Genomic DNA, 13,594 nt, shown 5'->3' with positions numbered 1-13,594 from the left:
TCCAGACTAAATGTTCTATTTAAACAGACCAGAGTGATGGTCAAGAGTAAGCGGTTTCATTCATAGTTTCCATTAAAAAAATTAGCATTTTTCCCCCAGTTTGGAGCTAAGGACTAGTGTGACAATACCTCATTCACTCGCTGCCACAGAAAGTTGGGACACCCCAAGCCAATTTTCCAGGAGCGGGAGCCAAGGCTCAGGGCGACAGGGTATCTGCAGTGATGCTTCTGGGGCAGGTCCCTTCCAGAGCCTCAGCGGGGGATTTGTTGTCACTATCTCCATAACAAACACATCCCTTCAAACTCTGACTGAGATGTATTATTACTCACCAAGAAGAACCCTATGAAAAGCTTTCGCTTTTTTGGCTGGCCAAAGTGTCCTTTAAAAAACCGCTCAAATAAGACTGGCTGGATTCCAACATTAACAGATTTCAAATTAGGGTGACTCACTGTTGTACTGTTACACGATGCACCGATTAGAATGGAATATTTTTAAATCCCCGTGACCCCTCCTCCCTCCCAGCACTCAGGAATGACTGCCTTTCTGTGTTACGCTGATGGACATAATACACTATTTACAAATAGATGGTTTGTGAAAGTTATAAATATTCTCCAAGAATGATTAGCAGAAAAATACACTAGTGGAATGAAATATTAATTATTCAACCAGCTACAGGCAGAATAAGTTCCCAGAGATATAAAAAAAAATCAAACACCCTTCACTCTGTCTGCTACTCAATTTTAACCTACTATTTAAACCTAGTACCCCGCTGAGTACTACAGGACAGAAAAGATCGACACGCCATTAAAATAGCCTTCTGTGTCAAAGGAATTCCTTCAGTGTTGTTATACCAGAAGCAGTGCTTATTTAAAACAAATACGTATTTAAAACAAATACATATGCTTTTAAAAAAATAATAGCAAATGCAATAATAATTTCCTCTCACTGGTTATAGCGCCAATGGGACTTGCTAATTAAATCACAAGAAGATGATTTGGTCATTCGAGCCCATTTAAATAAGCACTAAGCTTAATTCTGATCATTAATGACAAGCAAAATTTATTTTCAGTGTCCAACATAAGTTCTGTTAATAGAAAGTGTTTTGATGGTACAATTTTTAAACTCTCAAAGTAGGAAATTTAAATTATCACAATCCTGGAAGAGATATGACCTTAAAACCATGTGGCTTTTATTGCAGATCAAACAGTTCTTCTCAACCATTAAAGGGCTACATCTAATACAGACAAGTAATAAGCAAATTTATTAAGCAAAACTATATCCTTAGCAGTGAGTCATGGGTTTTGAATATACACATAATCAAAAGTGAAAGCAACTCAATCGTGTCCAACTCTTTGCAATTCTCCAGGCCTGAATACTGGAGTGGGTAGCCTTTCCTTTCTCCAGGGGATCTTCCCAACTCAGGAATCGAACCCAGGTCTCCCGCATTGCAGGCAGATTCTTTACCAGCTGAGCCACCAGGGAAGCCCAAGAATATTGGAGTGGGTAGCCTTTCCCTTCTCCAGGGGACCTTCCCAACCCAGGGATCGAACCTAGGTCTCCCACATTGCAGGGGGATTCTTTACTAGCTGAGCCACCAGGAAAGCCCAACACATAATCAAGGGTCCTAATTATAAACTTGCCTGGGAGATATGACAGGTAATACTTGGTGAGATGACTTAACAGTAAAAGATAATAAGAAGCAAACAAATAATACTGATATAATTTGCTGCTGTTGCTGTTCAATCGGTAAGTCAGGTCCAACCTCTTGCAAACAATTTTTTTAATCAAGTAAAATCTCTGGCAGACTATGTAATTTGACCCGGATTTTGAAAAAACCTCTGAGTGTATATAGAAATAACAGGACAGAGAATGGAAATCATTTATTATGAAAAGTCTACCATTTTGATGGTATGATCTATAAAGAAGAAGGTTTGGATTTGGTTTCCTCATAGTTCCACTTAGTCAAATCAGGTGGCGCTAGTGGAAAAGAACCCATCTGCCAATGCAGGAGATATAAGAAATTGCGGGTTTGATCCCTGGGTCAGGAAGATCCCCCGGAAGAGGGCATGGCAACCCACTCCAGTTTTCTTGCCTGGAGAATCCCATGGACAGAGAAGCCTGGCGGGCTACAGTCCATAGGGTCACGAAAAGTCAGACATGACTGAAGCAACTTAGCACACACGCAGCAAAAGGAGACCAGCCAGGAGCAGTGCCCATGACCTGGCCTCCTGGTATAGCCACCCTAGCTCACTTGACCTGTGAGTATGGGAGGTGAGGGCAGGGTTTTGAGCAGAGGTTCTCTACCTCATCTCAGGACACCTTGGGCAGCGCTTAACTATAAGGGGTGGTTCAACAGTAACCATGGAACCAAGCCCCTGCTCAGTACCCACAGTTGGGTCCACTTCCCACGGAGGCAGAAGAGGTGGCTGTCTATGGCGTATATTTTAAGATCACCAGAAATTTCCTCATTTACCTCCCTCCAGACCCATCACAGGGTCTAAACACCACGCCACTCCTCAGATCTTTCAAACTATCGCCAATTCACTGAATTATCCCAATTAATGTTGTATAATATTGCCTACTTCTGTAAAAGCACATTAAATTTTGTCCAAGCCCTTAAAATCAGGTTGGAGCCTCAACAAATAGTTAAGAAGTTTATTGGCCATAAAACCCCAAGATACAATGATTTAGTAAGGAAGAAGATAAGAGAAATAGTAACACGAAAGAGAGCTTTAATTGGAAGGTGTGGATTTGAAAAAGACACAAAGAAGAGGCGTGAGCTCACCCAGACCACCTTCACCCACCCCAGAATTCCATCCAGCAATGGTTCTGAGGCTTTGCTTAGTCAGAAACTGTCCTGGGGACTAGACGGAGCCCCCGTGCTCAGCTCTGTGGACTCACAGCGTGAAGCACTGTGTGTGTGAAGACCCCTGACACTCTGAGAGGAAAATGCAAGTTTGGATTCACTGAACTCTCTAATGACAGTAAGTACTACCCGAGGAATAGGGATAAATAAATGAAAGTCGCTATTTTGACTTCAGTCTAGCTATCTTCATTGGAAGGACCAATGCTGAAGCTGAAACTCCAATACTTTGGCCACGTGATGCAAAGAACTGACTCATTTGAAAAGACCCTGATGCTGGGAAAGACTGAAGCCGGAAGAAGAAGGGGACGACCGAGGATGAGATAGCTGGATGGCATTACTGACTCGACAGACATGAGTTTGAGTAAGCTCGGGAAACGGTGATGGACAGGGAAGCCTGGCATATTGCAGTCCATGGGTTGAAAGAGTTGACGCGACTGACCTGATTGATACCACTTTGAAGATGGAGTCATCATGAGTTTAAGATACCTTCCAAAATAACTGGCATTCTGAAAACACCATTTACCGACTCGGCACCAGTTGAGTTCCAAATTTATTTTCAACAGGTTCAGGTAAAGATTAAGCATGCCCCACTGAACTTAGCATTTCTGTCATCCAAGGAAAACAAGACGGCTGACGTCTACAACCACGCTTACCTCACTGGAGTTATTGGAGCTTTGAGGTAGCTGAGTTCCGGAAAATCCATGGCTGCCACTGGAATCGAATATCTGATAGACAGCAGGAGAAAAAAAGACTAATGAAGTGGCTCTGCAATATTCGTTTGGCAGTTACTTTCTCAATATTTAAAAATTTAAGTTCTATAACATTTCACAAGATCTTCCTATCACAATGTGTACTATTTACAACTCTACTACATCTAAAGTTTTAACTTGAAGTTGCTTTTTTTTCCTTCCCATATGGTTACATATATTACTTTTCTATGATATATATTGTTCAGGTCATCCTAGATCTTCTTGATGTTGTTTTTAGCAAGAAGTACACATTTCTGAAGATGCAGAAATCAGAGTTGGCAAAGCTACCAAAATCAAGTTTATAACTATTTTTTAAAAGAAATAAAGCTAAATGTTAGAAGTGGTTGTGTCTGGGTAGAGGAACTAGGAATAATTTCTTTTTCCAATTTTTATCATCTGGATTTTATAGTAGAACACTAAACATTAAAGAATAGGCCATTTAAACATTTATATACCTAGTACATCAACTCAGCCCAGGCAGTACTAGTGGTAAAGAACCTGTCTGCCAAGGCAGGAGTTAGATCCTGTTCGAACAAGGCTCAGTTCGATCCTTGGGTCAGAAAGATCCCCTGGAGAATGGCATGGCAACCACTCCAGTATTCTTACCTGGAGAATCCCATGGACAGAGGAGCCTAGCAGGCTACAGTCCATGGGGCTGCAAAGAGTAGGACACGACTGAAGCAAATTAGCACACACAATATCGACTGCATTCAGTTATATAAATTCGTTGTTCAGTCGCTCGGTACATGCCCAACTCTCTGCAATAAACTGCAGCACACCAGGCTTCCTTGTCCATCACTATCTCCCAGAGTTTGCTCAAAGTCATGTCCACTGAGTCAGTGATGTCATCCAAACATCTCATCCTTTGTCACCCCCTTCTCCTACTGCCCTCAATCTTTCCCAGCATCAGGGTCTTTTCCAATGAGTCGGCTCTTTGCATCAGGTGGCCACATACTGAAACTTCAGCATCAGTCCTTCCAATGAATATTCAGGGTTGATTTCCTTTAGGATTGACTGGTCAGATCTCCTTGCAGTCCAAGGGACTCTCAAGAGTCTTCTCCAAAACCACAGTTCAAAAGCATCAATTCTTCAGCGATCAGCCTTCTTTATTGTCCAACTCTGACATCATATGTGACTACTAGAAAAACCATAGCTTTGATTATACAGACCTTTGTCAGCTTTTTAATATGCTGTGTAGCTTTGTCAGACTTTTTCTTCCAAGGAGCAAGTGTCTTTTGATTTCATGGCTACAGTCACCATCTGCAGTGATTTTGGAGCCAAGAAAATAAAGTCTGACAGTGTTTCCACTGTTTCCTCACCTATTTGCCACGCAGTGATGGGGCCGGTTGCCATGATTTAAATATTTGAATGTTGAGTTTTAAGCCAGTTTTTTCACTCTCCTCTTTCACCTTCATCAAGAGGCTCTTTAGTTCCTCTTCACTTTCTGCCATAAGGGTGGTGTCATGGGCATGTCTCAGGTTACTGGCATTTCTCCCAGCGATCTTGTTTCCAGCTTGTGCTTCATCCAGTTTTGCATTTCGCGTGATGTACTCTGCATTTACATTTAGGGTGACAATAAATAGTCCTGACATACTCCTTTCCCAATCTGGGACCAGTTCACTGTTCCATGTCCATTCTAACTGTTGCTTCTTGACCTGCACACAGGTTTCTCAAGAGGCAGGTAAGGTGGTCTGGTATTCCCATCTCCTTAAAGAGTTTTCCAGAGTCTGTTGTGATCCACATAGTCAAAGGCTTTAGCGCAGTCAATGAAAGCAGAAGTAGGTGTTCTCCTGAAACTCCCCTGCTTTTCCTATGATCCAACAGATGTTGGCAATCTGATCTCTGGTTCCTCTGCCTTTTCTAAATCTAGTTTTTATGTCTGGAAGTTCTCAGTTCATGTACTGTTGAAGCCTGCCTTGAAGAATTTTAAGCATAACCTTTCTAGTGTGAAATAATGCAATTGTGTGATAGTCTAAACATTCTTTGGCATTGTTCTTCTTTGGAATTGGAATGAAAACTGATCTTTTCCAGTCTTGTGGCCATTGCTGAATTTCCAAATTTGCTGGCATATTGAGTGCAGCTCTTTAACAGCATCATCTTTTATGATTTGAAATAACTCAGCTGTAATTCCATCACCTCCACTAGTTTTATTTGTAGTAATGCTTCCTAAGGCCCACTTGACTTTACATTGTACATTTCCTAACACTGCACAGGAGGCAGTGATCAAAACCATCCCCAAGAAGAAATGTAAAACGGTAAAAGGACTGACTGAGGAGGTCTTACAAATAGCTTTGAAAAGGAGAGAAGTGAAAAGCAAAGAAGAAAAGGAAAGATATACCCATCTGAATGCAGAGTTCCAAAGAACAGCAAGGAGAAAGATTGAGACTAGCACTGAAACATGTATATTACCATATGTAAAATAGATGACCAGTGCAAGCTCAGTGCATGAAGCAGGGCACTTAAAGCCTGTGCTCTGGGACAACCCAGAGGGATAAGGTGGGGAGGGAGGTGGGAGGAGATTCAAGGCGGGGGACACATTTGCACCCATGACTGATTCATGTCAACGTATGGCAAAAACCACCACAATATTGTAATTATCCTCCAATTACAATAAAGTTTAAAAAAAGCCTTTGTAAGTGAACAAAGCAAAGAAATAGAGGAAAACAATAGAATGGAAAAGACTAGATATTTCTTTAAGAAAATTATAGATGCCAAGGGAACATTTCATGCAAAGATGGGCACAATAAAGGTCAGAAATGGTATGGACCTAACAGAAACAGATATTAAGCAGAGGTGGCAAGAATTACACAGAAAAATTGTACAAAAAAGTCTTACTGACCCAAATAACCACGATGGTGTGATCCCTCACCTAGAGCCAGACATCCTGGAGTTATATAAATACCAACACTACAATTAGCTTCATATCTTTTTAAAACAAAAATGTTCAACCAAATGCTTTTGCTTCTCATAAAATTTTACATTAAGGACATTTACCATATATGATGGGGTAAAGACCATATTAATATTAGGCTTATATCAAATTAGCTAAATGTCAACATTTTATAAGCAAATTACCAAGATATTTATTGTTGTCATTTAACTATATAGAATTTGCTATCTTGATTAAAATGAGAATTTGCCTCAAAGACCTTATTTAAATTTCATAGAAGTTGAATTCAAAAATATGAGCCCAGCATTAGCCAATGGTGTATAGCTAACCATAATCTATAATGAAGAAATGTTTTCATTTATAACCAACAATTGATTAATTTCACAACTAAAGTACAAATAGAATCACAATTTTTAAACATGATATCCTTTCTGATTGTGAGCATACAAAAATAGTGGCCAAGTAAAAGGTTGCATGTATTTTTGCTATCTTTCAATCAACCAATCCACTCCCTACCACTTGCACCTTTATTGCTTTAGGGTTATGGATAAGTCATAGAAGTTGATTCTCTCCCTGCTATTCACCTGTTTCATGAAGCTGTTTCACAAGTTAAATGTGTATATCCATAAAAAATTAGAAAACAAAGTTCATAAAATGTGACCCTCTCTGCCAGCATATTCAGAATAACAGCTGTTAGAAATAAAAACAAGAACTTCCTTGGACTTCATCACATTTTCCCCGTTCACTTAAATGAGCAGCTCATCTTGTGATAATTTATCTTTCCAATAGTCTTACAAAAAATAATAATCCTAAAACATACCGCTCAGCAACGTAAAAATCATCATCACATACTGTATTAGCAGCATTAGGAAATATTTCAGACATGAGTAATCAAAACGTTCCAAAAACAATTCACTGTCCATGGGCCACCTTTCAACAATACGTGCTCAGGCTATTTTTACTTGGCATGTTTAAATAGCCACTCATCCTCTTTCTAGGATGATAGGTAGCAACAACGGTCCAGTGTTGTAGGATCTAGGTAGACCAAGCCCCAGCCCTGGCTCTCAGCTGCCTCAGGAACAAGGAAAGGAAGTGACTTCACCTCTCCCTGTCTCCTTGTCTGTAATAAGTGATGACACAACGCCTACTTCGTGTCACACAGATGAGGTCAGCAAAGCCTCTGGCACTATCAACAGAATTCACTTGCTGTTATTCTATCATTAATTTTACATGTTGGTTATAACAGAAAATCCATGACAATTACTCCCAAAGGCAATGACAAGTGCAGATGCTTTTCTGATGAGTCTCACCTTTGTGGTCCCATGCGCTGCAGATGTAAGGTGTGAACACCTCTTTGGGAGTGCCAAAAAGAGACTGAGCAACTTGAGTGTTTTCTTTTGGGAAAAAAAAGTTAATGCTGAGACCGCATCCCTTTGAAGCAACTTTGATCTCATTCTGAAGGCTGGTGAACATTTATGATTTCACAGCATATCGGGGATTTCCTGCTTGGTCTACTGTCCCTTCCATGCTGAGCAACTCACCTGAGTTATAGACGGTCTTTTCTCCTTGCCTTTTCTTGCAAGTGTGTCCAGGCCTTTTAATGAAGAAAACAACCCCTTCTTGTGTCTTCCCCGCTGAGTCAGTGAGAGAGTTCTTTTCCGAAGGGCAGAGTCATCTCTAGAACATACCTGATTTAAAACAGTTTAGAAACATCATAAAGTACGTTATATCCTAACAGGAATAAGCCCTTCTTGCTATAAATGTTAGTTGCTCAGCTGCTCTTTGTGACCCCATGGACTGTAGCCCACCAGGTTCCTCTGGGCATGGAACTGTCAGGCAAGAATACTGGAGTGGGTTGCCATTTCCTCCTCCAGGGGTCTTCCTGACCCAGAGATCGAACCCAGGTCTCCTTCATTGCAGGCAGATTCTCTACCATCTGAGCCACCAGGTGTTCTGACCAGTCCCCAAAGTTACTCCAAGTCTGACAAAGCAGAGGCACATTCACCAGAGATCTCTTATCTAGATAACATAAATCTAGCTACCACAGTCACATCTCTCCAGGGTGGGCAGTAGGGTTGGCAGAACAACCTTCAGACCCCCGGAGCCAATACTACCCACAGAAGCCACCCACACAGAAACAATCTCACAAAACCCAGTGGAACCTTCAGCAGAACAGATCAAACCACCTTCAATCAGCCCTTCTATTCTTCACACCATTGTCGCTATTCCTCAGGGATTCCACCTTCCTGACTGTATGAGGTGAAACAGACAGAAGGGCAGATGCAGGATGGGAATATTTAGTAGCTTGCATGCTCAGTTGTGTCCGACTCTTTGTGACCCCATGGACTTTAGCCCTGGCTACTCCGCCCATAGGATTCCCCAGGCAAGAATACTGGAGTGGGTTGCCATTTCCTTCTCCAGGGGATCTTCCCAACCCAGGGATTGAACCCGCATCTCCTGTGTCTCCTGTTTTACAGGCAGATTCTTCCCATTGTACCACCTGGGAAGCTGGATTCCAAGAATGAGCAGCAGAGACACTCTACAGCAGGACGCCAACCCTCCCTCCCCCAGCACTGGGTGGCCCTGGTCAGTTACTGGGTTAGATCCCAGCAGAGCTGAGTGTCAACCAGCTGGAGAAAGGTGAGCTTCCGCAGTGCTCCCTGCATGCCGCTGAACCGCCTTCCTTGGAAACTTACCAGAGCGTGGAAAGAGGAAACTGACAAGATGCCCAGCCGGCCCAGGGCCAGCTTGGAGGGGCGGCTGGCGGCAGCAAGGAGGCTCTTGGGGTTCGGCAACTCCCCGCCCTGCAGGCTGGCCAGATAGCAGCGCATCCTGAACAGATCCATGTGAAACTTCTCCAGGTTCTGCTCCCATTGCTGAATCTGTTTAAGCAAGAATAGGATTAATTTAAATAAAAATGAGGCGTTTTCACAGGTCAAACTGAAAACGTGACCCCTTTCACAAACTTTAAGGAAAAAAATCATTTTAGCTGGTGTTGCATGGCTCAAATGAGCCTTCCCTGCTCGCCCCATTTCAAGCCCTCCTGCCAAAACCAACAGGGTCAGAGAGCACTGTACTTCATCAGGATGACCAAAGACAAAACCAAACCAGTGGTCCCAATATGGTGCCATGGCACGACCTCTGGAGAACTCCAGCACTGAAAACCATGCTGGCTTAAGGCAGGATGCACAACGCTAAGTCAGTTACTTCACTTTGTTACATTTACATTCACAGCCTCTGATCTTAAACCAGATTAACTGAATTGCATATACATATATATACATAAAGAGATGGCGGATGAATGGAGGCAGTGACTGCACAACTCTGTACATTCTCGGAATGACTCGAAACAAGAGAGCGCAGATGAAGCTCAGGTAGAAGGACAAACAGCTTTCACACCTACTTTAAGTGTACTGGGGAAGAGTCACCATCTACACGTCTTTATTAAGACACTTACAGGGCTTCCCTGGAGGAGGAAATGGCAACCCACTCCAGTATTCTTGTCTGGAGAATCCCATGGACAGAGGAGTCAGCCGAGCTACAGTCCATAGCGTGGCAAAGAGTCAGACACAAGGGAGCGATTAACACTTCACTTCATAGCTGCTTTATGTTGTGTTAGTTTCTGCTGTACAGAAAAGTGAATCACCCATGCTGCTGCTGCTAAGTCGCTTCAGTCGTGTCCGACTCTGGACGACAGAGTCACACAGCCCCCCAGGCTCCCCCGTCCCTGGGGTTCTCCAGGCAAGAACACTGGAGTGGGTTGCTATTTCCTTCTGCAATGCATGAAAGTGAAAAGTGAAAGTCAAGTCGCTCAGTCGTGTCCGATTCTTAGTGACCCCATGGACTGCAGCGTACCAGGCTCCTCTGTCCATGGGATTTTCCAGGTAATCACCCATATGTATGCATATATCACCTCTTTTTTTGGATTTTCTTCCCAAGGAAACCACAGTTCCTGAAGATACATGCACCCTAATGTTCATTGCAGCACTGTTCACAACAGCCAAGACATAGAAGCAACTTAAATGTCCATCAGTAGAGAAATGGATAAAGAAGTTGCAGTATATATACATATACAGTGGCAAATAACTGGGCCAAGGTCTTCCCTGGTGGCTCAGTGGTAAAGAGACTGCCTGCGGTGCAGGAGACTCAGGTTCAATCCCGGGGTCAGGAAGATCCCCTGGAGGAGGGAATGGGAACCCACTCCAGTGTTCTTGCCTGGACAATCTCCATGGACAGAGGAGCCTCGCGGGCTCCAGTCCATGGGGTCGCAAACTCGGACACGACTGAGTGACTAACACACAGGGCTTCCCTGGTGGCTCAGTGGTAAAGAATTTGCCAGCCAGTTCAGGAGACACAGGTTCAATCCCTGAACCGGAAAGATGCCATATGCCTCGGAGCAACAAAAACCCATGTGCCACAACTAGTGAGCCTGGGAATGCCGACTAAAGCCTGCGCACCCTGGAATGTGTGCTCTGCCACAAGAGAAGTCACCACAATGAGAGGCTCATGTACCCCAACTAGAGAGCTGCCCTCCTCTCCACAGCTAGAGAGGGAGGGAAAAAAAAAAAAAAACCCGTGCATCAGTGACAACTCAGCACAGCCAAAAATAAATTTTAAAAAATTTTAAAGACACATATAATTATTTACAGTATAAAACTTTCTACGTATTCTTCAAAACTGAATTCATAAATTGGTAAAGAAATGCAAACTCTGGGGGCCTTCTTCCAAGGATGTCAAAGTATATTATATGTAAGCATTACCTTCATTTAAACATAAATGAACAGGCAATGAATAGGCAAAGAAAGGCTCTAGGAAGTTGCCAGCACAGAGATTCAGAACAGAACAAGAAGTTGGGCTTCAAAGAGTGTTCAGAGGAATCTCGAAATTCAAGGGAAGGTCTGTAGTGAAGTCTTAACAATGATTTCCTACGAGAACTGTGTCATTTCATTTGCAGCAACTGCATCTCCAGTTTTGCCAAGCTTTGCACCCAAACAGATCCTAACCTTTCACAGTACACTTTCCAGGTCAATCCCTGATCCTGGATAAATGGTATTTTGAAGGATCTCTGACAATGAACACTCTGTTTCCCTCCATCTCTCTCCAGAGAAAGGCAGAACAAATTCTGGGTGCTCTTTAGAGTCCCTGTAAGTTCTCTGTATCTATTTCTTAGGAAGATCACTGCACACCTTTCTACAGGAAAGAAATATGATGGCTACAAGATCTAAACAAGTAATTTGTTGATTTATCATAGTTTGTCAGCAAAACAACAAAATCTCCCAGAGTGCACTGAAAAACCTCAATCTCTAATCTAACTTCACTGAAGACACTGTATGACCTTGCCAGTGATGTAATAGCCCACCGACATCAGCCTTGAATCAATACCAGTATGACTTGATGGCTTTTAAAAACAAAAATGCCCAGGTTTTTACCTGATGAGCCTACTCATTAGGTATGAGGCCCAGGAAAGCAGACATTTAATTTAAAAGCATCTCTAGCAATTCTGGTGCCCAGCCTGAGTGAGGACCACTGTTTCAGACTAACACGGCAGATCAAACTGAACAGCAAATCTCTGTCGTCTTACCGTGTTAGGGAATTCTAGATTCCAGCAGTAATGGACGGCTATTATGTAACCACAGACTACACCGACTGGAAACTATAATACCCAGCAAAAACTACACTCCCAGTTCTGTCTCACAAACATCTTTACAAGCTAATACCTGAAAATCCGCAATTGTAGACACATTCTTTTGTCTTTTAATAACATGCAGCTATTTCTAGGTTGGGTAATGTACTCAAGCCTGCTGCTGCTGCGTCGCTTCAGTCGTGTCCGACTCTGTGTGACCCCATAGACGGCAGCCCACCAGGCTCCCCCGTCCCTGGGATTCTCCAGGCAAGAACACTGGAGTGGGTTGCCATTTCCTTCTCCAATGCATGAAAGTGAAAAGTGAAAGTGAAGACACTCAGTCTCCTAGCGACCCCATGGACTGCGGCCTACCAGGCTCCTCTGTCCATGGGATTTTCCAGGCAAGAGTACTCAAGCCTATCTCTCATTTATAACCCCATGTCAAATAGCTAATGAGATACTTTTTAGGGGTTCTGGAGAGAAGAGAAGTATGAAAGGAAAAGAAAACCAGTGAGTTATTGGGTACCAAACAATACAGAAGCCCATAGCATCCACAGAGAAACAAAAGACAAAATAGCAAATAAAATAAAACCCAGGTCTAGGTCAAACACTATAGATCAGGGAAGATGACAATCTCATATTATCACTGACTTCTGCAGTTTACAAAGCTTTTTGTAAAAGGCATCATCGAATGTATTTAAATAACCACATGTCATAGCATCACTGGAAAGAAAAGACAGCTCCATCCTAAACAATACACAGGGAATCTCCAAATTCTGTCAGAAACATTTTGTAATCTTTAGCACATCCAGACCTCTCTGCTCAAAACCCTGGGACAAAATGCAGATAAGTTCATAGGAGGAATATGGCTTCTGAGGCTTAGGTTTGTTGAAAGAAAGAAGGGGCTGGGAGACTCCAATAGCCCAAAGCAGATCCTACAAAGATCAAGAATTTTGTTAATATATGTGACTATGTTTCAAGAGAACTAGCATCTCAATCAATACTGCACATTATAGACAGCATTTTTAATCTGAACTTAGAAAATGCAAATGAGAAGGGGTTTTACCTCCATTTCAATGATGTTTCCTGCCCTCATCCTTTGTAACGGTTAATTCTATGCATCGTCTTGACTGGGCCACGAGGTGCCCAGATGTGTGGTCAAGCACTAATCTGGGTGTTTCTATGACAGAGGTTCAGTTCAGTTCAGTCGCTCAGCCGTGTCCGACTCTCCGCGACCCCATGAACCACAGTACGCCAGGCCTCCCTGTCCATCACCAACTCCCGGAGTTCACCCAAACCCATGTCCACCGAGTCGGTGATGCCATCCAGCCATCTCATGCTCTGCCGTCCCCGTCTCCTCCTGCCCTCAATCTTAGGGATGAGTTTAACACTTAAGTGGACAGACTGAGTAAAGCAGACTGCCCTCCCCCGTGTGGGTGGGCCTCGTCCAATGAGTTGAAGGCCTG

The 13,594-nt window shown here is 42.9% G+C and overlaps 1 protein-coding gene across 3 annotated transcripts in view; it reads right to left on the bottom strand.

The window, feature by feature from the left end:
* TIAM2 (TIAM Rac1 associated GEF 2) overlaps nucleotides 1-13,594 on the bottom strand; it is a 141,923-nt gene that overhangs the window by 73,493 nt on the left and 54,836 nt on the right. For all 3 annotated transcript variants that reach the window (XM_088840852.1, XM_055433875.2, XM_088840853.1), the window contains exons 7-9: nucleotides 9,202-9,387; nucleotides 8,047-8,193; nucleotides 3,520-3,591 (exon numbers count right to left, since the gene is read on the bottom strand). In XM_088840852.1, coding sequence (XP_088696978.1) covers nucleotides 3,520-3,591; nucleotides 8,047-8,193; nucleotides 9,202-9,387 — 405 coding nt within the window. The remainder of the gene's footprint in view (nucleotides 1-3,519; nucleotides 3,592-8,046; nucleotides 8,194-9,201; nucleotides 9,388-13,594) is intronic.

This window comes from Moschus berezovskii, chromosome 10, assembly GCF_049115385.1.
Source record: "Moschus berezovskii isolate FMDL1 chromosome 10, NW_MosBer_1.0, whole genome shotgun sequence".
Taxonomy (NCBI): Eukaryota; Metazoa; Chordata; class Mammalia; order Artiodactyla; family Moschidae; genus Moschus; species Moschus berezovskii.
The sequence above is the reverse complement of the archived record's forward strand: the minus strand, read 5'-3'. Positions and strand labels throughout refer to the sequence as shown.